Here is a 24,400-nt window from a genome sequence, read left to right as displayed (position 1 = left end):
GGGCCTGCGGCAGCCCGGCGGCCGGAGCAGGTCGTGGCGGGGCGCTGGAGCCAGGCCTCCCCGTGCCGCGCTACTCCGCGCCTCGCCTTAAACACCGAAGGAGGCGCTGGGAGGTCCCGAGGCATCGGGGTGCTGGCCGTCGCGGAGAGGAACCCTCGGCCCCGCTGCCGGTGCGCTAGTCTGCGGTAATCCGTCGCACAGACCTCACGGCTGTCCAAGTAGTCCAAGGGGATGTTACTGTCAGCCCTAGTCTGGACCTTAGTACCGGTAGATTAGAAGTGAGGAATAAATGCGGGATCGTGTGCGCTTTCTCTTGCCTACTTTTGTAGTGTTTATCACAGAAATAATAAACCGCAAGTTCATTACCTATCATCAGATGTCATCTCTATAAGTTACATATGCTACATGATAGCTAGGTATCTTTTTCTCCTTATACTATGTAATGTACATCTGAACAAATTTTTAATGCCTCTGATGTTTTAGAAAATCACTTTGCTATACTTCATGACTTTTGAATTTTAGGTACTCTAGCATTAGACTGCCAGTGATGAAAGTGGAAAGTCAAAACTTGCATTATAATGGAAAAACTTAAACTCTTCCCTCCTACCAGTTTTTACTACATAGTGTTAAGTTTGAAAACTTGTTAGAGTACAAAAACTTGGTGAATGCAAAGAAATTGGTAATGGGCAAATGTTGTTATGTTATTGGTTATTTCAATTGTGATAACTTGCTTCCACACCTGTATTTTCGAGTGAGATAGAAGGAGGACCTGTTTTTTGGTGTTTGCATTAGAAGCAAATTCTCTTAGCGCTGATTTAGTAGTTCAGGGACATCAGGGAGCTTTGTAAGGAGCTGTGCAGTGCATCTGTTCTTTGCCTGTGCTGTAGATGCTATTTACATTAAGAAAATGCTTCAGATTTTGCAAAAGTAAATTAAAGGGACCCATTAGTATTGGTAGAGATGTGTTGTTTCAGGAAGTTCTACAAAAACAAATAAGCAGGCAGGTAGAAGAGAGAAGTAGCCTCCTGTCTGAAAAGCAGGATTGACTCCAGTTATTTTAAGGTTTAACTTTATCTTTCCTTCCTCCCAGGTTGTTTTTATTACAATTCTATGTTGCATAACTTAGTATTGTGAATTTTTTTTCATTTCTAGCCTCTCCGACTTGATATAAAGCGAAAACTAACAGCTCGGTCTGACCGGGTGAAGAGTGTAGACTTGCATCCCACAGAGCCATGGATGTTGGCTAGCCTTTACAATGGCAGTGTCTGTGTTTGGAATCACGAAACACAGGTGATATTTTTGTTTTTCCACTATTGTATATGAAATACATTTTCCAATGTTAGATACACAAGAAGGATCTTAAATTACTACTAATAATTGATATAACTTTTTTTCTTAGACTCTGGTGAAGACCTTTGAAGTGTGTGACCTGCCAGTGAGAGCTGCCAAATTTGTGGCAAGAAAGAACTGGGTTGTTACAGGAGCTGTAAGCTGTCTTCTTCTTGTTCTATATGCAATACCACTTTCTCTGATTTGTTTTCATGGCATTCCTTTGTATATCACCAAGCAGTATGATTTGATACGAATTTTTAGAGGAGAAAGGAATACTTCATTATGGTTACCCAGAGTTTTTATCCTTTATGCTAGCTTAAAAACCTGAATTTGCCGTTCTAAAGTGAGCATAATAATGTGGCTGATTCTAGATCTGGTACAAGGTAAGCCTGGATTCAACTTTTGCTGTCAACTGGAATGCATTCAGCACCCAATTTTGGCTAAATATTGGTAGTGCTGCTGTAAGCAAGCTGAAACTCTGGACCATCCAAGGTAAAATGACTTAAAAGTTGCTTTCTACTTTTGTTCACGTTTCTATTTAAAATAAAAATTTTTAGAAGTTTGTTCGCCTCTAGAAAAATACTCTGCTTTTATTCAGTTAGGCTACTTCTTTAAGCTGAATAGTTGTATTCTAAGCTTGGTAATACGTTTTTTGTGATGGAATGAACATCAACCAGTTATTCTATATTATCATTACGGCAAATTGAAATAGGAATTATGTCTCAACTAAAACATAAACAGTATCTTAATGCAGTAACTTGCAATTTGGGGTATGAAGGCCTCTCCAATTTGTTCCTGAATCAGCCTTTAGACTGATTGTTGAAAAGTTATACATGGAAAGCATGAATAAGTAGACACAGTTGGTTGAAAAGTCCAGAGAATAGTTTTCTCCAAAGTCCAGAGACTATTCTCTCCAGAGAAAACTCTCTCCAGAGAATAGTTTTCTCTACTAATTTTTTTTTAATTTAAATTGAAATAATGCCTATAATTTTTATCTCTAAATTTTTTTCATTCTAGTCTTCCGCCATATACACAGAGTAAACAGTTTCTTGTTGTTACATCACGTTAGGCTGCCATGTCACAGTTACTTCAAATGGACATAAGCCAGCGCTGTTGCTCAAGGAGTTCCACACTGCTGCTTCTCTGCCAGCACAAGAGTTCAGACAGCTGTGTGAGAACTGGATTAGGAACTGATCCAAGTTGATATCTCCATTTTTATTTTTCCCAGCTTAATTTCACCCAGATCAGTTCTTCAAAGACCTGGTTTACTGTGCAGCTATGTCAGGCTTTGCTTTCTCAAGGGAGGCTGTGATGCAGTGGCAAAAAGTAGTAAGGAAAGGGCAAGACAACCACTTTCAGCAGCAGGGCCAGAGCCCCATCACAGTGACTTTGAAAATGTGACATTAGTCATTGCTTATTCTTTGTGCTACACTTGTTACACTGATAGGCTGATCTCAAAGAATATATGTCTTTTTCTGTTATTCTGAAGGATGTTTTTTGGAGTTGTTGCCACTTAAGCAGGAATTTGTATGAAAGAGGAAAAGACAGAGTGGAAAAATATTTGCTTTGGATAAAACATTTAGGATAGAATTTATCCAAACACGTAAGTTTTGCTTACTCTGATGGCCTTATATACCATGGGTACTATTGAAAGTTTTACCTCCTGTTTTTTCCTTGTCAGATAATTCTTCAAAATTTCATTTTAAAGAAGGTCAGAAACAACGCTTTTGAGAGAATACCATATCTGAAATCAGGATATCATTTTTTCAAAAACTGAATTAAAAAAAAATCAAGTTGAAAGCACCTTTTCAGTTGTTTTAGTCCTGAGTTTTCTTTCATCTCGGCCCTGCAGCAGTAATGTTACTGTTTGATATTGGAGAACATTGCTCTTTGTTTTCCTAGTAATTTTCAAAGCATTTTTGATCTTACTTTTAAATCGAAAGGCCATTTTAAATGTATCTGTTAAAAAAGAAATTTTAGTTGAAATTCTCTTTATTTTATAAATACCTTGAAATGGGATTGTGTAATTTAGGCTTCTGAACCAAATTATAAATTGTCTCATTGGCCATATATCAAGAATAAGTTTTCTTTAAAGATGTTTTTGTTAGAAAATCTTTAATGAAGGTGCGTTTCTTTTAATTACATTACATTGAACATAAGTTGTATTAGACAGAGTCCTGTTTTAATGGTTGTTTTTCATATCTTTCTTAGGATGACATGCAAATTAGAGTTTTCAATTACAACACCTTGGAAAGAGTTCATATGTTTGAAGCACATTCAGATTACATCCGTTGCATTGCCGTACATCCTACACAGCCTTTCATACTGACAAGCAGTGGTAAGAGTTCTTTGGTATATTTTGACATTTGGAAAACAGCTATTCTTAGGCTTCTGTTTTCTATCTAGTTAGGGATTCCATGTCTTACTGTTCCTGCTGAAATATGAATCCATGAGCAAGTAGTCAACATGTCAGTTGTCATCTCACATTATTTCTTTGCCAGATACATTCACTTTTTTTTTTTAATGGAATATCAACTGTACTTATGATTGAAAATATAGTAGCTTAGGTTCGTGTTAGAGGAGACCCAAAATTCTTGTTGCTTAGTATCTGTCAAATAAAAAGTTCATATACATGCTAATTAGCTACTGTTTGGCAGTTTGCCACAGCAACATTTTTTAATATGTATAATATTTATGTGTGTGTGTTTATGTATATATGTTTATATGTGTATATGTGTATACACACACACAGAGATGCATATATACACACACACACACACACACACACATATGAGCCCAAAAAAGCAAAAGAGACAAAGAAAACATGGAGTTCTCATTGTACTGGACTGTGAGATGAGCATGTGAAGGCAAAGGAACGCTGCTCAGCTGAACAGCTGATTGTTGTGAGGAAGGAACAGATAGACATTTCGTGCTATATCAAGGTTGCCTTCTGAAAGTACCAGATATATCTATAAGCTCAGTATGTTTTAAAAGGATGAATTAAATCAGTATGCTCATCAAGGCCCTGCTTTTATGAAAAATCTAATCATTACTTAAAAAAAAAACCAACTAACTTACACAAAAGAAATTAGTGAAACAAAAAAAACGCCAATCTAGTTGTCATGGATAAGTAATAATCATCATCAGGATTCCAGTGCTTGTTTGAATTTTCAGCATTTAGAGATGTTTGTACCTTAATCATATTGGGGTAAGAATGATTGTTTTGCTTTTTTAGAGTTCAGTGTCAAACCTGGCATAATCTTGGTTAAAAACATTTTTGGAAGAATTTACAATGTTTTGGAGTATGTTTTCGTCTGGAAATCTGAATTGAAGGGACAGATAGTTTTAATTTTTTTTTTCCCCAAGATACTACTCAGTTCTTTGTTATTTGGGCTAATCTATGTTACCCTGAAAGTGGAAAAGCCCGTATTCCAGCAGATCTTGTCCAAGAGCTTCAGCATTGTGCTCCTCAGTCCTTTTCATTCCTGGAGGCTTTACTAATGCGGTCGCAGCTCTCTTGAGAATGCACAGAGCTTCCTGTGTCAGAAATAGCTATGATGCTTCTCTGTGTTTTTCTGTTGAAGCTAATAAGCTTACAATTGAAATAAAGATACTAGAAAGCTAATGTGGGTGTCTCTACTTCTTATTCCTCAGTGCTCACCAGAGCAGATGCTGCAGAAAAAAAGCAGAGGTTCCATAATATCTGTCCAGTTCCATAATATCTGTCCAATATTTTAAGATTAATAATTCAGTACCTTAATATCAATTATTAATCTCTATTTAAGGCACGTGAGTCATCTGAAAAGAAATGGTATATTTAGCTGTGCTAGACGGGCTAATTTGTTTCTTGGTTTTATGACTGTTTTACTGGAGAATCTTTAAGAGAATCTTGCATTGCTTATGGTCCTTCTGCAAGGACCAGTAGCCTTACAGATAAAAAATATGTTGAATATTAGCAGTTCCTCCTTTTAAGGAGAAGGGATGGATGAGCCTTGAACTAGAAGTTACTAAGAATTATGTAATTTAAGAAGGTGGATATTAGAACATACTAAACTAACACGAGCTTGTTTTTTTCAGATGACATGCTTATCAAACTCTGGGACTGGGATAAGAAATGGTCTTGTTCTCAAGTGTTTGAAGGACACACCCATTATGTCATGCAGATTGTCATAAACCCGAAAGACAATAATCAGTTTGCCAGTGCCTCTTTGGATAGGACAATCAAGGTAGAGAAACTGTATTTTAAAAAAGGAAATTCATTAATTATCAGAGTATATAAACCACTGTCAGGTGGACAGTGGGTTAAAATTCTTAAAAATGGGTGCAGTAATAGAATTTTTATTGTACAAGGACCTGTGCATTGGTCAAGTTACAGTTTAAGAATTGTGCATGTACTGAGTAAGTTAATAACTTTACAAGATTATCTATCACCTCTGATCTTTGAAATGTGGTTCTCAAAGCTTTATTAAACACTACAGTTCTATTTGGAGTACACAGAAATATTGGGGGGGGTGTCACGGAGGAGTGATGCACTTCACTCATAAGAGAGAAGCAACACTATGTTTATTGTGGTAAGGTAGTGACTTAACAAAGTTCAATCGTAAATAAGAATGATTCAGCGAGGTTTGATTGGCAAGGTTCACTCAGTTATTTACTGCATGGAGGACAGGGTCAGATGCAAGCGCAACGGAGACCCTCCCGTTGAGTCACAAGTTAGGAAAGGGCCCCCTTGCTTTCCAGACTCCTCCTGAGAGGAGGCTGGGTGTGGCTGGATCCGATCCTAGTCTCAGACTTGGTCAACGGTTTATGTCTAAGGGATTATGTGCACAGTCAGTCAGAGATATAACCCAGCAAAGTTTTGCTGAAGTTTGCAAAGTTTCAGCATGCCGTTAATCACTTACCGAGGATCTGTCACGGGTAAGGAATCTCCCAACCTCGAGGAGTAACCTTGCGAGGTGTCCCTGCTCAGGAGGAGGTTCTGCAGTGCAGCCCCCTGCTGTGCAGGAGAGCTCAATGGGCTCTGGGCTGCCCCCTATTTATGGGGGGGGGAGATGATTGACTCATATTTGCATGTTAGACGGGTCTTAGTTGGCACATGCTCAATTAGCCCCTGTCTACGTGATGTTTACAGGGAGGTCAGTTTGAGGGGGAGAGAGCACATCTGAGGGAAGGGAGCACACTGTCATGGGAGGTAATGGCTATATTGGGGGAGGGGGAGAAAAAAAAGGGAAAAATCCTGTATGCGCAAAAGATTGAATGCTTTTTCCAGCTCTGTTAGATCTGATAAAAAAGATGTTTCTGCTTAAAAACAGCATCTTACAGGGTTTAATATCCTAAGAGAAAACACTGAAGGAAAACAATTTCATTGCTTTGAGTTGTGAGCCCAGTGTATGCAACTTGACATGTTTCCTTATTTTTGTGTTTGGGGATTTGTAGTTTGATAAACAGTTGCTTAAGCTTTTCACCTAAAACATTTTCTGAACATTTGGAATTCTAAACATGCATTAGGACATTTATGTTTGGCAAGGTTGACCTGCATGGAAAAGATCAATAATTACATGTGATTGATTTTCTTTTTTTTTTCTCTTTTTCTTCTTTTTCTTTCTTGCAAGGTGTGGCAGCTTGGCTCTTCTTCACCCAACTTTACTTTGGAAGGCCATGAAAAAGGTGTAAACTGCATTGACTATTACAGTGGAGGAGACAAGCCATACCTCATTTCAGGTGCTGACGACCGTTTGGTTAAGATCTGGGACTACCAGGTATCATGTGTTCAGCTCTTCGTAAACTCTTGGACAGACTTTGCCTTAGCAAAATCATTAGTAAAGACATAGGAAGAGAGGGAAAGGACATGAAAACACCAACAGATTTTTCTTTTTCTTCCTTGTAAAGAAGGAAGTAGGGGCAATATTTCATGATGTATTTTCTTAGGGGTGGGGGGGAGTATTTCATTAACCCTCAAGAAAACCTGCTCTGAATTGTGCAAATTAACTCTGAGGTTAGTTAATCTAAACTTGTGGTAACATTGCTTTTATTAGCATTACTTTTCTTTCTTGTAAAGCTGTAATCCCTGTTTTTTCCTTTTGGACCTCTTTTCTTGTGGATTAAGGTACTCCTCTGTGTTCAGACAGATGTTGTTTCTGTATCTACTCTTTCCATCCTTTCACTTCTCAGTCTTTTTTTCTTTAATTTTTCTTGGTCTTTATTCCCTTCCCCTTCTCTTTTTTCTCCTACACACATTTACACAGGCACATACATGCGCATGCATACACACGTGCACACAGATCTTGTAATTGGCAGTTTGCAGGGGTCATGGAGGGAGGGAAGCAGTCACTGCATTGCTGCCTCATTTGAATGCGCTGGCAGGAAAGAGAGAAAGATTGAACCGAAGGACTATTGCTGGAACCTAGAGCTTGTAAGTTTTTTCTGTGTACCAGTGCAGGAGTGGCCAGAAGGGCAAGAAAAACTTGACTAAAGGAGATAGTACTTCCAGGTAGTTAAAGCATATTGTTTTGGAGTAAATCCGAACTCAGAAGTTTGTTAGTGCTATTAATTTATGTATGCTCTGCAGTAATGGCTGTTATAACTATCTGCTTAAAATTTTGCCACCATGTATAGTTGTATACATGAATTCTGTAGTCTACTTTTGGCTGTCTCAAGCAGAGAACACTCTTCTTTCACCACTCTGTGAATAGGCACCCTTAAAGAACAAAGATGTTAGATCTCTTTTCATTAGTAATTCAATTCAGATCCATGTTTTGCTTTGATTTTTGAAGTGAACTCTGCTTTTTATCTTGCTTTAATCTACTGTTAGTCTCTGCTCTAAGAAAGCATATTTTGTAAGCAGAAGCCCCTCTGAAAATAGGAGCAACTATGTCAAGGGAAATAACTTGAGTATTTTCTTCTGGGGAGGATAAATTAATTCAGTACAACCTTAGTTTTCTAGTATGTATTTAATACTGTTGCTTTAGCCACATGGAAATAAATGTTACTGGAAAAAGTCTAAACAAATGGGTTTCAAAATAATATTTGGATTGTTTTTTAAGAAATGAAGGTAAAACTGTAGCAATGCGTTTGTTACCTGTGTGTGTCTTTCTGACTCTTGCAGAATAAAACATGTGTACAAACACTGGAGGGACATGCTCAGAATGTGTCATGTGTCAGCTTCCACCCTGAACTGCCTATCATAATCACAGGCTCAGAAGATGGTAATCTTGTATTTTCTGATATATAAAGGATAGGGGAAATATTTATGGGAAAACTACTGTTGTGGTGTAGCAGCACACCTCCTGCCCTCCCATTAAGAGAAGGTAAAAGGCATGTATTTCTTCTAGGAACTGTGCGCATTTGGCATTCAAGCACGTACCGCCTTGAAAGCACCCTCAACTATGGCATGGAGAGGGTGTGGTGTGTGGCCAGTTTAAGAGGATCCAATAATGTGGCATTGGGATACGATGAAGGCAGCATTATTGTTAAGGTACAGTTATTGATTTGAAAAACAAATGGGAAATGGTGGCTTATTACTGTAGTATTGTATTACTGTGCTATTTACAGAGCAGCTGATTTTAGTTATTTTGGCATTTTTAGCCAGAGCCATGGTATTTCACTAGATATGTTGAACTGAAAAGAAAGCTAATCAAGAATGTATTTTCTCCATTTGCTAAATTTTTATGCTACACTTCCTAGCTTGGTCGTGAAGAACCTGCCATGTCCATGGATTCAAATGGAAAAATTATTTGGGCTAAACATTCAGAAGTCCAACAGGCTAACTTGAAAGCTATGGGAGATGCTGAAATTAAAGATGGAGAAAGATTGCCACTGGCTGTAAAGGATATGGGGAGCTGTGAAATCTATCCACAGACAATTCAGCACAACCCTAATGGACGGTAATAGATTTTAGAACAAAGTACTTAAATGTATTTCTTTTTTTTCCCTTTTATATAGAAAAAATCTTGAATTTAAAAAAACTAGTTGCATGTGCCCTAGGAGTGGCTGAGAGCCTATGGCCAGTGGGCAGCCTTAAAGCTAGGCACTGTAAAATCACAGAGTAGTAGAGGCCCTCACCTGTAAGAGATCACAGCTTAAACAGACAAGTTGGATTCTAGATAGGGGAAGAAATAAAGTAAAAGCAAAGTGTATAAGGTAATAGCAGTAAACCACATGATTGTATCACTTCTCTTGAGTTTGTTTTTCTCTGTCAACAGATAAGCTGAACTGAAAGAAAGGGAAGGTAAAGGGATACAAGTAGAAGAGCAGCTGGGTGGAGACCAGGAGGAGGAGGGGATAGCAAGTAGATAGTAACATGAAGTATAAAAATCAAGTCACAAGTTGTATGAAATTTTTATTTTGTTTGTGTTTGCAGCGATCATACAGGGCTAGGGTCCCTAGTAACTTTTCAGATTATCTACTTGATCAACTGAGTGCAGATGTCTGACCAACACTTCTTTCTCTTGGTCTAGGTTTGTAGTAGTGTGTGGTGATGGTGAATACATCATTTACACAGCTATGGCTTTGAGAAACAAGAGTTTTGGTTCTGCCCAGGAGTTTGTATGGGCACATGATTCTTCCGAGTAAGTATTGTAAGTTTTGCTTTGTATTATCTTAAATTTGCTGCTGCTAGTTTTCAGGCTGTACAAACTGTAAACTGGCCTGAAGACAAGAACTTGTTTGGATAATAAACTTCTCATAACTGCACTACATAAAACTTTTTAGTTTGTGTCACTCTGCTAATTTTTGAAGACAAATCAAATGCAATAGCAGTTGTTTTGTATCAGCTTACGATTTTAGTAATTTACTACTTTAACAGACAAATAACTTTTTTTACAATGCAATCTCTATTTAGATATGCAATCAGGGAGAGCAACAGTGTTGTAAAGATATTTAAAAATTTCAAAGAGAAGAAGTCATTCAAACCAGACTTCGGAGCAGAAGGTGGGTATTTACTTTTAGAATACACATGTTGGTTTTTGTTTTGGGTTCGTTTTTGTTTTGTTTTTTTCTTTTCCCCACAATGCCAATTTCTTCTACCTTTATTTCCTTCCAGGCATCTATGGAGGCTTCCTGTTGGGTGTCAGATCTGTTAATGGTTTGGCATTCTATGATTGGGAAAACACAGAATTGATACGCAGAATTGAAATTCAGCCCAAACATGTGAGTGTCTAGATAGAACTGAATTTATTTATGTGCCTGGCTCTAATGAGTTTTGACTAGACTGCTCATTTTCTTGAATGAAACCAAGCTGACAATCGTAAAGTAATAACTTCTTAAGTTTATCTCACTCTTATAGCAGAGGGAAATCTCTTACGTGTACATTGGCTTCTTAGTTGCTAAAGCTGCAAGGAGAGTTAGTACTTTTTAACATTAATTTGTATATCCTCCTTTCATAACCTGGGGTCTGTTAAACAGTGCCATTATTGATTCTGATGATGCAGATTTTCTGGTCTGACTCGGGTGAGCTTGTCTGCATTGCTACAGAAGAGTCATTCTTCATTCTGAAATACCTATCAGAAAAAGTTGCAGCAGCCCAAGAAACACATGAAGGAGTCACTGAAGATGGAATTGAAGATGCTTTTGAGGTAAATTCTATTTCAAAACAGAGAGTGACAAGGATTAGAGATTATTGAAACAAGTCTTTCCAAAGCATAACAAAGAAGTCCTTAATGTAGTACTATTAAACTTTCGTTTCCAGAATATTGAGTATGACACAGTATACATTTGCCTGAAGAACCCTGTTTGCCATTTTATTTGGTATGCTGAAGACTATCCCTTGAAAGAGTGCCTTTGTTTGAAATCTAGCCTGAGAGATCTTGATGCCTAGATTTCTCTTCAGACTTCCGTTTACTATTCTCATAGAGTTATAGTGGTTGTTTTTTAAAAACATACTTGGGTAGTATGTTCACATAGCTTAAACTTTTTCTGCAATTTTCGAGTTTTGAAATGTGATTGGAGTTTGAGTCCAGTTATCTGTTGAAGTGTAGGATACTAAATTTAATTTGAAACTGCTATAGTCTTATTATAGCAGAAAACATACCTTTTATATAGCTAATTAAAAATAAACTTAATTTTGCAGGTTCTTGGTGAAATTCAAGAGATCGTGAAAACGGGCTTGTGGGTAGGTGACTGCTTTATTTACACCAGTTCTGTGAACAGACTCAATTACTATGTCGGAGGAGAAATTGTCACTATTGCCCATTTAGACAGGTAAGTTGCTGCATTTATTGTAAGCAAGTGTTTAAATGTTTTTTTCAAATAAGACAAGGTGAACCTTGTTACCTCTTTGCCCTGCATTACTTTTTTCTTACCACATCATGCTAATGTATGTTTTGAGGCAGTTAATGTATTTTTTTCAGGGAATAAACTGTTGCATGAAAGTATGTACAGTAAAACTAGAATTCTTCAGGTGAATATTTTTGCTGAGAACTTTTTATTTATTTTTTATTATTATTATTATTATTATTTTTTAGGACTATTTGGTAGTGGTTTTATCCAAGATTAATATGCTTTGTTTTGTTTCAGGACAATGTATCTTTTGGGGTATATCCCTAAGGACAACCGACTTTATTTGGGTGATAAAGAGCTAAACATTGTTAGCTACTCCTTGCTGGTCTCGGTGCTTGAATATCAAACTGCTGTGATGAGAAGAGACTTCGGTATGGCTGACAAAGTTCTTCCCACAATTCCAAAAGAACAGAGAACCAGAGTTGCACATTTTCTTGAAAAACAGGCAAGAGAGCTATTTCTTAGTCATCAGAAACTTAATCAGTTTATTCACATTTCTAATTGAATTAGCTTAGCAGAAAACAGTCATATTATTTGTAAACTAAAATTCTAATAATCCATATTTATTTGAGAATACTGTAATATTTGTTTAGAGGGTTTTTGTTAGAACATCTAGGATGTTGTTTGATGTGACAGACCACAGGTTTACTTTCAGATTTTTATTTTAGGGCTTCAAACAACAAGCTCTTGCAGTATCCACAGATCCTGAGCATCGTTTTGAACTTGCTCTTCAACTTGGAGAATTAAAAATTGCATATCAGCTTGCAGTGGAAGCTGAGGTAAACATAACTTTTGGTGATTCACACTAATGCTGAGTATTAGAATGAATCTGTGAGGCCCTGTGCTTGTGCAAAGAGGGCAGTGGTGTGTGGAGATGCAGAATAGCTCTCTGAACACTGTACACATACCCCCAACTTCCTATGTGCAGTTCTTCTGCCTCTGTAATTCAAAGGAATCTAAGCTCTGGAGTGGGGATAGAGGAATGTCTCCTCAGAAAGCTACAGGAGCTCCTAGAGAATATAAAACTGAACCAACAACCAAGCCTTAATCTCCGGTTTTGATCAGTGAGAGGAGAAATAGCAATGGCAGGATGGAGGCCTCTGGGCCTTTGTTCCAGCCTGGCAAACTTAGGCTATTTCTCATGCACTAGGAAGACTGACAGGAGGTGATTTGGCCCATAACAATTATTCAGAGTACTGATCTCATTGTTCCTGTTGTGAAATGATGAAGTTAGTGGTAGAACGATAACTTGCAGGCAAAATGCTTTTATGTTCTGCAGGTTAATTTTGGAGCTTTCTTTAAGAGATTAATACTGTCTTACTCTCCAAACTTATTTCTACCTTCTCCCTCCATGTCTAATGGAAAACTCTCATTTTTATAATGGTATAGCTGTGTGATGATCTGTGTTTAAAACTGTCATGTGTTTTGAAGCTGTAATAATTGTAACATCTCAAAAGGAAGGTAAATATAATGATGGGATATGGTACCTTAACAAGTAAATTTACATTCTTTATTGAAAGATCTAGAAATCTTTAAATGCTGTTCAAAAAAAATTCCCCCCCCCCCTTTTCCTCCCTTTCCCCTTTGTACTATTAGTCAGAACAGAAATGGAAGCAACTTGCTGAGCTTGCCATTAGTAAATGCCAGTTTGGCCTAGCCCAGGAATGTCTCCACCATGCACAAGACTATGGAGGTCTACTGCTCTTGGCTACAGCTTCAGGAAATGCTAACATGGTGAATAAGTTAGCTGAAGGAGCAGAAAAAGATGGCAAGAACAACGTAGCATTTATGAGCTACTTCCTGCAGGGAAAGTAAGTATCAAGCAAGAGATTCTGATTGTTCTTATTCTGCTTTCTGAAATGCAAAAGACCTCAGGTTTTTCAAATTAACTGCAATGCACCAAAACTTAAAATTTCATGGAGAGACAGTGGCGCGTATCTTTTCAGAAAGGCTGATTCTATTTTACGATGACTACTTCTTTTTAAACCTGAAGATACCTTAATAATGTCATAGAATAAACAGCTAATCTAATGCAAAATCTGTCTTTGTTAAACATACTAGTTAAAATCACATTTTAAAATCTTTTAGGCTTGATTCATGTTTGGAACTGCTGATTAAAACTGGGCGTCTTCCAGAAGCTGCTTTTCTTGCACGGACGTATTTGCCAAGCCAGGTTTCAAGGTAACTTTTCGAAGCATATGCAAAGAAAGAATATTATTGCCAAATTAGCTGTATACAGCAGAATATTATTTGCATCTCCAGGGTTGTTAAACTGTGGCGGGAGAATCTTTCCAAAGTCAATCAAAAAGCTGCCGAATCCCTTGCTGATCCTACAGAATATGAGAATCTTTTCCCTGGGTTAAAGGAAGCTTTTGTTGTTGAAGAATATGTTAAACAAAGTCTTGCTGACTTGCGGCCAGCCAGGGAATATCCCCTTGTCACTGTAAGTAAACAGTGGGAGTGTGTGTGTGTGTGTGTGTGTGTGTGTGTGGTTTTTTGTTTTTTTTTTTTTTTTCCCCTCTAGAATAAAAACCTTTGGTGATACATAAATTCAGATTTAAATGAGTCAGTGAAATCACTTACACATTCCATAAACTTTTTTTGTTTTTAGCCAAATGAAGAAAGAAATTTACTTGAAGAAGCAAAAGGTTTTGAGCCTTCTGGAGTAATGGCATCTCAGGTCAGTGTTACTACTAATGAGTGAAGTTTAAGAAAGAAGCAACTCCACTATTGTACAATAACATCTACTCTGGATGATATTTCAGCAGTAACAGACAAACTAATGCTCTTGTTGGCTTTATTGCAAGTATTGTGAGAACTGCAGCTGAGTTCCACATTCTTTTGCCTCAGACTTCTCTTAATCTACTTTCTTAACTACTAACTTCTTGACTAAGAAATTATTTCTTTTTTGTGGTAACTTACCTTGGATCATCTTTTGTTAGAACAGAGGGCAGTCTCTATTAAAGTGCATGTGAGTAATCACCAACTTCTATTGCTATTATTTTTCTGCAGGACGAATTACACATACAAACATTTTCTACCTTAACTGCTTCCAGCATTCTAAAAATACAGGAGCTGGAACCTGGAAACTGTTGCATTTCACAGCAATTAAAAACACTTCATGTTCTTTGTTAGGACAAACATTTAAGGAAAAAGACTATTCCATAACTAACTGACTAGGAATCCTGCTCCATTATTTGAAAATACTTTCTAGTCAATATTCCAAGTAACTCAAACTGATCTCTTTGACCACCTCTGTTACTTTCAAGTGGTTTAGTGACTCTTCGCTTCTTGTGTGTTAAAGCAAATGTCATTTAAGCAAACTCAAACTTGCATGCACATTTGTTGAAGAGGATACAGAAGTAGCTTTGTAAAAGTAAGAGACACATTAAATTGGAATTAATTTGACATTAGAAGCTGAAGGCCACTGATGCTGAAGCTTATCTTTGCATTCAGTTCATGATTGCATAGGAAGTCCTCAAACTGCAGCCCTCTTCTGCGACTGAGGTTGAATATGCAAAGTTTTGTAGTGAGGAGATAGTTATGTAAATAAAATAATGTAAACATGGCTGATTGATAGAATAATACTGTTGCTTCAGTAATGGCATTAACTGATGAATTATGTAGCAGTAAAGAAGGAAGGATGAACATTAACCGTTATAGGGTATGGAACACAAAGCCCAGCAACTGTGTTAAGGACTATCACTTATGTTAAGAATATAATCAAGTTTATGTGTAGTCTCTGACCTGCAATTCTACTTAAATAATTTTTCCTAGAGTAGCAGTGTCTTAAATTGAGGTTCAGCTTTGAAAATATCACCACTTTGACAGTGAATGGCAAAAGCTTCCAGAATAGTTTAGTGCTGCCTTCAATTGTTTGTAGACTACCTTGGGCAGAATTCACATTTATGTAGAAACATTGGGCCATTTCTCCTCCAAGTATTAAGCATCTGCTAGGCCACATAACTTACTCCTGAGACTATACTGCTTATTTAAGTAACCTSTTGGTTACTTAAAGTTACTTGACTGTAAAAATAGAAACTTGGGATGGTCAGTACTTGTTTTGCTATCTTGGCCTTGCGTTTGAAAAAAGTAGGATTTTTCTTGGCTAAATTTTCTGCAAGAAATCTGGAGGAACCTAATCTTCCATTTGAAGGCCCTGAAAATAGCTTTGTTTTCTCACAGCACTCCTGTCTTTGAAGTTAACTGATGTTTATTAAAGGTTGGTTGTGTTGTATCAGTATCATAAACTGCTTTCTCTAATTGGAGGAAAAAGTGGGAGCAGGGGGAGCTCCAGTAGAGTAAGCAGGACTGGAACTCCAGTGCCAGAACCATGGAAGCGTGGTTCAGGAGTTATTTAGGGAAGCTCTGAAAGAGAACCACCATGGCTTGGGGGAGATGTGGGTCTGCTATCTGTTTACTTGCCTTTGTAAGAATTTAAATTCAAAAGAACTTATTAAAGAATGTCATTTTTATTAGAAGCAGGCTGAAGAACCAGTTCTATCTCCTAAACCAGAAGTGATGAACTCAGTTTCACAGAATTCTGATCTACTTTCAACAAGAGAACAGAAGGTACTTAAATATGAAGGGAAGGAGTGTTGTAGTACAGCACTGAATTTTTTTAGGCTATAAACTAATAATTTGATTAAACCAGGTTTCTAGAGGGTGTCACTTTGTCTTAATACCAATCAGACATCTTAAGCCCAGTTACAGCACATGGATTCCTCCCTGTTGTACACAGGGATACAGCCCAGTTCCTACATCTTTGTGAGCTTAGAGAAGAAAAAAAGTGCAGAGTCAAAAAAACAGTCATACATGATAAAAAGTCATAACTCTAAAAGCTGTTGGGGGGTGGGGATTTACACCAGTTCTTACCAAGAAGGTGGCTTCTCTCTGCAGCTTATTTGAATACTTATGTTCTGGTTGATTGTTTATGCTTGGTGTTTTGCAAAATGTGTTCATCATCCAGGATAGAGTTTCAGTTATCACAAGTGCTGGCTAACATGTAATCATATTAGTATCTCTGTAATCTAGTCTTTCCTTTTCCTAGACCCTTCTGGACCTGGAAGATGACTTAGATAACTTGGATCTTGAAGATATTGATACCACAGATATCAATCTGGATGAAGAGATGTTAGATGAGTGAACTCAATTTTTTAGATGACCAAATCAATTACTCCAAATAAAGGAATGAAGTTCTGTGGACAATATGTTCCAAGTTAGCTTTTTTTTTTTTAACTGAAGGTGGACCATGTAACAGGTAGGGAGAGGGCAGACCCAGCAAATGTATAAATAAAATCATCAGTTTGTGTTGAAATTCAATACATAGGCCTACTCACTTGCATACAAAAAACTGTTTTTCATTTATCAAGAAACTAATAAACCCTTTTAAACAAATTATTCCTGTGGTTTTAATGACTTAGAATTCTAGTATTTAAGATCACTTAACCTAGTTTCATCAAGTGTCTATTATAAATAATTTTAAGAGAGCTACCATGGTAGCTAAGTGTTAGCATTTAAAGTGACTCTTTTAAGTGTGTAACATAAGCATGTATACTAATGTGTCTAATTATGGTTTAGCTGTATGGCTTAGCTTGCATCCCTTAACAAGCTGTAGCCCAGTTATTCTTTTAGGCTGTTAGCCAACACTAACACTTCACCCTTCACTTCACTTCTAAGTAGCAGAACAACCACTTTCCTAAATCAATCTCTCAAAAGCATACACTTTTTCAAGTAGTTAAATGAAGCACAGACAGCTGTTCAGGTTGAAAATGCAACCATAAAGAAATTAAAATCTGGGCCTATTGTCCCTTCAAAGCAAGAAGAAAAGACGGGCAAGTTCATTTACAGTATTCTTAAAAATAAAGACAGCTCTATTTCTATATTCTTGTACATTTTTTTCCATAAAATTCAGTTGTCAAAAGCTTTTATTTTCAAATCCTGTACAGAGAATGTTTATAGACATTCATAATATTCATATAACATTAGAAACATAAAAAGACTTGAGATTTATTTCACGAAGCTGTAGAAGTAGCCACTGCTTCTTGATAAGCCTGAAGGGCCAGTTGTATATAGCCTTCTTTCTGTGATTCACTTTTCACAAATACCTATAAACATGGTACAGTAGAGATTAATGTACGATTAACAGCATACTTGCTTGCACAATGAGATTACCATACCTATGGTATGTCACCTGGCTCCAACTGAAATGTTGTCACTTGATGTAGAAAAATCAACATATGCAACACTGCTAGTTGAATATCTGCTTTTTAAAGAAAGGCAGTTCTGAGACTATTAACTAGGTTCTTACTGTTTGAGAACTTTCGCTTCTGTAGGTCATTAGGCTTAATGTAGAAAAGCATACCTTGATCAGGTCCACTCCCTGAAGTTTTCCTTCTTTAGCTTCTTTAGCTGATTGACATTCAGGATGAAGCATATGATACAGTGTGATTAAACTTGTAGTATCATCCAACCTAAACAAAGGGACTCATTTGTAGCAATTAATTTCTGTAAATACTTTCAAACAGTTTGCTTGCACACTAACAGGCTTTCAAATGCTTCTGCTTTCACTGACTGCGCAGTCATTAGAATATATCTACATGGGCACCCCCTAACCTACTGCAATGGCAGTCTGTTCTCAAGGAGCACCAATACTGCCTGAACACCAGGGTATATTGCATAAGGTACAAACTAATCCATGCTGTGCCTTAAGCCTCATCTAGTGTTCACCTCTAATGAAGCTGTAATCTGTCTATTTAAAATACAATGAATTACCCAATGACAACTAATGGAACAGCCATGCCAAAAAGTAGTTTTCTGACACTGACTGCAGGGATCAGCATATTTGACAGAACTAGTATTGAAGTCTTATGACACCTATCCTAAGCTGCATTTAAACCGGAATAAGTGTTTTGCTTGCATAAAGCTAAACATAAACCTGAAGCAGGTGTGTGGCTGGGGAAGGCACTCCAAACTCCAGTTACTTAAGTTGTCCAGAATTAGAATTTTCCCTTTAACAATTTGATCCCCAAACCAAAATTGGAACTTCCCTATATTTCTTCATATCCTCAGAATTGGAAGTAAGATCTGATTGACCATTAGAAGTTTGCAAATTCAACAGTAGGAAATAAATGCCAACATCACTGCAACTTTGAGTTCTAATTTTATACATTTGTCCTAATTCAACTGAAATTTTGAAAAATTAAATATTTGCCTCAGTGAGTTTTCAATGGATTTAGCAACTTTTCTTATGGAAATCCATCTTGGATTTAAAATAATATAAAAGTATATCCATCAATTCCCATTGTTTAATCTACCAGCTACAGTCAAGTGAAAAAAGCATACTTGGTTTTAGAGCAGTTTTTAAGAGCATGTGAATCTTAAAAGCTAAAATTGAGATCAGTAGTTGTGACAGTGTGCTCCTTCCCACCCAGATGCACTCTCTCCCTGTAAACATCACGTAGACAGGGGCTAATTGAGCATGTGCCAACTAAGACCCGTCTAACATGCAAATATGAGTCAATCATCTCCCCCCCCCATAAATAGGGGGCAGCCCAGAGCCCATTGAGCTCTCCTGCACAGCAGGGGGCTGCACTGCAGAACCTCCTCCTGAGCAGGGACACCTCGCAAGGTTACTCCTCGAGGTTGGGAGATTCCTTACCCGTGACAGATCCTCGGTAAGTGATTAACGGCATGCTGAAACTTTGCAAACTTCAGCAAAACTTTGCTGGGTTATCTCTCTGACTGACTGTGCACATAATCCCTTAGACATAAACTGTTGACCAAGTCTGAGACTAGGATCGGATCCAGCCACACCCAGCCTCCTCTCAGAAGGAGTCTGGAAAGCAAGGGGGTCCAGTCTGAACCTCGTGACTCAATGGGAGGGTCTCCTTTGCAACACACTCCTTTAGACATAAACTGTTGACCAAGTCTGAAACTAGGATCAGATCCAGGCACACCCAGCCTCCTCTCAGGAGGAGTCTGGAAAGCAAGGGGGCCCTTTCCTAACTTGTGACTCAACGGGAGGGTCTCCGTTGCGCTTGCATCTGACCCTGTCCTCCATGCAGTAAATAACTGAGTGAACCTTGCCAATCAAACCTCGCTGAATCATTCTTATTTACGATTGAACTTTAAGTCACTATCTCACTGCAATAAGCATAGTGCTGCTTCTCTCTCAGGAGTGAAGTGCATCACTCCTCCGCAACAGTAGTATAAAATTGTTAGGCTTTAAAATCAGTGGTGCCCAGAGCTAGGAGTGCACTGACAATTATAGGGCAGGAAAAGAAAAACCCCAAATCAAAACCTTCAACAACAACAACAACAACAAAAACAGGAACCAGAATTATAAAAGGCTAATTTCTGTAGAAACCTAGTTTCATGCTCCTGTAGTTGGTGCTTCCATTCTGAATCTCTCTCTATATAAGAATTACTGCTAGTGAATAACTTCATGCAAGTGAAAACTTATGCATCTTACAAAAATACTATTTTTCTTCTCAAACAATGGAACTTGTTTTTTTCTAGTATTTGTTTAGATAACCATAATTAATATCTGACAAACATCACTTACAAGTCTCTGTGGAGCATATCTATTAGTAAGCCATCCGTTTTCTTTCTGTTTACTAGATACCATACCATTCCTCCAAAGTGCCTTGTTGAACGGAGCAGATCATACTTAGCATGTTTCTCAATGTCATCGTATGTCCGATGATGAACCTACACACAGAAAGGTTTCCGTTTCAATAGCATAACTGGAGCTTGTTGAGAGTTTCTCCCCTCAAATCCTCACTTATTTTTAGATTTTAATCCAATTCACTTTCTAATCTCCCTAAACTGCAGGAATAAACCACAAGCTGAACCATGCTGCTTCAAAACTTTATACATCTAATTCTGGACAATGCTGGGATAACCCAGTAAGAAGAAGCTAAATAATAGCTATGCACTGACAGTGTGGGGAGGGAGGGAGCATAACCTCTGAACCTTCATTCCACTGTCCTCAATTTATAACCTATTCTTTAATAGGAAAGAAAAATTAGAGCAAAGAGGAGAAATATTACTTTGAAAAAGCTACTTGCCCACTAGCAATTATGCTCCCAAACAGTGATTTACAACATTATTACAGCCTAAATACAAGTAATGAACATTTTAAAGGCAACAGTAGATTAACATATTCACCACTAACTACAATTACTAAATTTAACTATTTATTTCAGCTGCAGGTATACTTTTGCACCTGGCCTTTGGCAAAAATATTAGTTTGTGTATTTTGCATATAATGTTCTCAGATGCACTTCATCACTTATACATCCAGTCCTTCCAAATCCTAATATAGTAGTTCACATGACTGAAGTAACACAACTCTGGTTGTGGTCAGTTATGGGCATTATTGTTAATTTTGTTTTGATACCAATAATATCTATATAAATTCTATTTTATGCATCTGCAATTCTTTTTATACAGTTGAAAATATGATTTAAACAGGACCCTGTTTTACTTCTCTGCAAGAATGCAAAAAGCTTATCACAAGGATGACATGTAATCCATTTGGAGGAAAAAGCACATCTGAACAGCAACTATGATCCCCAGATAATACTTATGCTTACAAAATAAACCCTAAATTCTTCATTAATACTGGATTTGTTAGTAGGAAAAAGCAAGTGAACTCACTCTGATATAGTCAGGTGAATCTGGCTCAAACTGTGCAATGCACATGTTAAGGATATCCTCATGACGGTCCTGCTGAAACACAGTCTAAAATGACAGTTCAAATTCAGTAATAAATTCTGTATTACACCATTCCAGTTATCCAAAATCTAGACGGTAGCCAGAACATTGCTGTTCTTTAAAAAAGCATCCGCTTAATCATAAGACAAAGTGGCAAAAAGTGCAGTAACTGCCTTGGTAACATGAATGCGCTTCTCAGTTTTTGTTCCTAAAACACCAGTTTGTGTTTTCAGATTAAGCATAACAATTAAATGTGTGTTTATAGTATGATAGTAGTATCTGGTCCAGTTTACCTGGAACTTTATTGAAGTAAGTTATACTGATAAGCACCTGTTCAAAACAGAATTCAAGCAGCTTAAAACATACAGACAGGCTTATTAAGAGCTACTACTCTGTCCAAAGAACACAGTTTCTCCATCAGAGCGCAACTAAGTAAATACAAATAATCGGTTTTCAAAACCAGGAAAGCCTTACCGCAAGGTGTTCATCCTTGAATATGACCGGGGGAATGACTCTGCGCCCTTCTTTTGGGAAGAATATCTGTATCATTCTGTCTCGTTCTTCCCAGGATGCTTTGCGTAATACACCACTTGGTTCTCTAACTACAATGAAACGCTCCTGAAAGTAAGAAAAGCAACAAGTATTATCCCCTCTAGTCTTCTCTTTGCAGTCAGAACCAATGTAAGAAAGACTCTTGGTTGGGAAAGTCCTCCTAAAACTCATTCTAAACATAAGGGTTTCTTTCTGGCAGTTAGCATACGCTAAATCCTTTTTTCTCCCTTTGTCTCTGCTAATTAAGTGCTACATTTGCACCTTAATCTTAGCATATAGACAGAACTGTGCACATGCTTACAAACAAGCTACAGCTCTGCAAAAATTAGAGATAAAACATAACTAATAGCCAGAGAATGGAGCAAGTGTTGCTGCTGGCCTGATTTTACTCATTTAATAATGCATACTAAATGAAAAATGCAAGCATAATGCAAGTACTTTTTTAGTCTTGCTCCAGAGGTAGGAGAGAGAATCAAGTAAGAGCAAATGCAAAACCCATGCTTTCAGCAAGGGCAACTGCAAAACAAAACATAGCTAAAACCCACACAACTATTCAGATCCGTTCACAAGTGTACTTGATTTAGGGCTGCAGACAGCGAAGACTTCTTTGGGATGAGGACATTTTAAATACACTGAGGCGGAAAAATAAATATCACGTTCCCTGAGAGCACTCTCAAATAACAGAGGGAAGACTTCGTAATTCATTTCCCAAGATCATCAATATTATGCATGTTTGGACCATGCAGATTTCTTAAAATCGTGATGATATGTTGATAATCTTTCTGACCTCTTACTGCTACTTAAGACAATCCAGAAGTTTTATTACATAAGCCAGATCAAAGGTAGTCCAATTGTTTTCTTCATCCCTATATCCCACAACTATCTGAGGACTCTTCTTTGCAGCTTTCACATAAATTCATTACTCACTCGACTTTCCACCACATCTTTGCAATTGTAAAGTAGTTCAATCTTTTGGTCTATGCACAGCATTAAGCAATTCAATTCCACACTAGTTTCCAGGAAGTATGGATGAACCCAGCATTTCCAATAAGCAGCTTAGCAAATCATAAGCACCTCTTTTAAAATAATTAACTATCACACAGCTCCCCTTCCCCCCCAGCCCTCAAAATGCCTGCTTTTGAGCACTGGAATGTAATTTATCATTATCTGTTGGAATATTTTGAAATATGTGTTTCTGTATTGCCTTGTACCAAGAATTTAATTTACAGCTCCTCAGATTTTTCACACATCACTATATTTTATTAAAACCTAAAGCTTATTTTGAAATTACAAATGAAAAGCTCTTAAAATGTATTTATATATTAAGTTACTCACACGATGTGGAATGGAGTAAGTTAAATCAGTAAACACGTATTTTGTAGTTTCAGTTCCTTCAAGGATTTTGTCTTCTGCTAATATATCATCAATTGGCTCTCGTTCATTCAAAACGGGAGGCATTCTTAGTTTTTCTTTAGCTTCCTCAATAGCTTTTCTTGTGGCCTAAAAATAATAGTAGTAGTTTAATTAACTTTACAATAAAAAACAAAACAAAACACATTCTATTGGAAAGCTAACATACAATTTCAGGCCAAATATTTTAATTTAGAGGGAAATAAATCTCTTATTCCTGCAGTTTAGAAAAAGTAAGACACCATCTAATTCAATATCTATGTGGAAAAATCACATAAAAACAATATACACCATTACCGTAACTCAGACACATTACTGGAAGGAGGACCAAAACAAAAATCCACGTGTACTACTGACAACATCAAGTTTATTTCAGCCATGCTCCATGGTAGATTTCCACCAAAACATAACAGAAACCACTACCATCAGTTTATATACAGCTATGATTGTGCTCACAGGAGAACTGCCTTCAGTTAGGCACCTTCGTGGTCCTGGAGCATGGCCAGACTACAGAAAAAAGGCAGTCCAAAGACTCCCAGGGCTACATTTAAGCATCTGATAAATACACGTAATATCAATAGGAGGTGGAAAGAAAGACGGGTAAGAAGGAAATCTGTCACTAAAGAAAAAAAGCAAAAAGACCTTGTATCCAATCTTCTCCCATATACCATAAAGTCAACAGGAAAAAAAAAAAAGCACGTTCATTGAAAGTGAAGAAATACTAATTTACATTAATTTACAACATGTGCTGAAACAAATCAAGAAACTATAYTGCTTTAAACTGCAGCATTACAGGAAGCATAAATACGGATTGTTGCAAGCTTTTTGCTAAAACCGAGAGGTGCTTTAAACTGAAGCACAGCCGCCTACCTCTTCCAGCTGCGCTTCTGTCATGAGCTTGTACTTGGGCGGTTTAAGCTCCTTTTTAACCGGTCGAAAAACCTTCTGCAAGTTCAGCCCCGTCATTTTGTAGAGCAAATTCTGAACGGCTTCATCAGTGAAGGCAGGTCTGGTATCGCTGCTTCCTGCAAAGGGATTCTGTGAGCGGTTAACGCGGGCAGTGCGTGCGAGCACGCGCGGCAGCACGAGGAGGGGAGCAGGGCGCCGCCGC

At 37.5% G+C, this 24,400-nt stretch overlaps 2 protein-coding genes across 4 annotated transcripts; one reads left to right on the top strand and one right to left on the bottom strand.

Annotated features, from left to right (window-relative positions):
• Nucleotides 1-1,135: 1,135 nt before the first annotated feature.
• On the top strand, nucleotides 1,136-17,007 carry COPB2 (coatomer protein complex subunit beta 2). Of its 3 annotated transcripts, none has more exons than XM_026073035.1 (21): nucleotides 1,136-1,290; nucleotides 1,400-1,486; nucleotides 3,544-3,670; nucleotides 5,410-5,558; nucleotides 6,945-7,091; nucleotides 8,438-8,537; nucleotides 8,664-8,806; nucleotides 9,016-9,215; nucleotides 9,789-9,899; nucleotides 10,172-10,260; nucleotides 10,373-10,479; nucleotides 10,761-10,904; nucleotides 11,399-11,529; nucleotides 11,845-12,052; nucleotides 12,276-12,386; nucleotides 13,204-13,418; nucleotides 13,696-13,788; nucleotides 13,870-14,050; nucleotides 14,219-14,287; nucleotides 16,093-16,179; nucleotides 16,658-17,007. In XM_026073035.1, the coding sequence occupies exons 1-21, from the start codon at nucleotides 1,237-1,239 to the stop codon at nucleotides 16,751-16,753; spliced, it is 2,649 nt and encodes an 882-aa protein (XP_025928820.1). In that variant the 5' UTR covers nucleotides 1,136-1,236; the 3' UTR covers nucleotides 16,754-17,007. The 3 variants fall into 3 exon arrangements, with proteins under 3 accessions (XP_025928820.1, XP_025928819.1, XP_025928818.1); XM_026073034.1 differs by having other exon boundaries at nucleotides 16,090-16,179; XM_026073033.1 differs by having other exon boundaries at nucleotides 16,087-16,179.
• A 509-nt stretch (nucleotides 17,008-17,516) lies between these two features.
• On the bottom strand, nucleotides 17,517-24,361 carry MRPS22 (mitochondrial ribosomal protein S22). Its single transcript, XM_026073036.1, has 7 exons — nucleotides 24,160-24,361; nucleotides 23,215-23,379; nucleotides 21,802-21,945; nucleotides 21,271-21,354; nucleotides 20,174-20,319; nucleotides 17,972-18,080; nucleotides 17,517-17,714 (listed from the first exon to the last, which is right to left on the bottom strand). Exons 1-7 carry the CDS (start codon nucleotides 24,253-24,255, stop codon nucleotides 17,622-17,624), a joined length of 837 nt encoding a protein of 278 aa, XP_025928821.1. The 5' UTR covers nucleotides 24,256-24,361; the 3' UTR covers nucleotides 17,517-17,621.
• Between the last annotated feature and the right edge of the window lie 39 nt (nucleotides 24,362-24,400).

The sequence above is a fragment of the Apteryx rowi genome, unplaced genomic scaffold (assembly GCF_003343035.1).
Source record: "Apteryx rowi isolate R43461 unplaced genomic scaffold, aptRow1 scaffold_36, whole genome shotgun sequence".
Taxonomy (NCBI): domain Eukaryota; kingdom Metazoa; phylum Chordata; class Aves; order Apterygiformes; family Apterygidae; genus Apteryx; species Apteryx rowi.
This window is presented reverse-complemented; position numbering and strand designations above follow the sequence as displayed.

What these genes read in the sequence shown, in the direction of transcription:
- COPB2 (XM_026073033.1), top strand. Translation starts at nt 1,237, where the DNA reads ATGTTGGCTAGCCTTTACAATGGCAGTGTCTGTGTTTGGAATCACGAA. An exon ending in TTTGGAATCACGAAACACAG is followed by an intron (nt 1,291 to 1,399) that starts GTGATATTTTTG and finishes TTTTTTTCTTAG; the next exon opens with ACTCTGGTGAAGACCTTTGA. An exon ending in CAGCACAACCCTAATGGACG is followed by an intron (nt 9,216 to 9,788) that starts GTAATAGATTTT and finishes CTCTTGGTCTAG; the next exon opens with GTTTGTAGTAGTGTGTGGTG.
- MRPS22 (XM_026073036.1), bottom strand. Translation starts at nt 24,255, where the DNA reads ATGACGGGGCTGAACTTGCAGAAGGTTTTTCGACCGGTTAAAAAGGAG. An exon ending in CTTACTCCATTCCACATCGT is followed by an intron (nt 21,946 to 23,214) that starts GTGAGTAACTTA and finishes TCTTACTTTCAG; the next exon opens with GAGCGTTTCATTGTAGTTAG. An exon ending in TCAAGGATGAACACCTTGCG is followed by an intron (nt 21,355 to 21,801) that starts GTAAGGCTTTCC and finishes CTGTCATTTTAG; the next exon opens with ACTGTGTTTCAGCAGGACCG.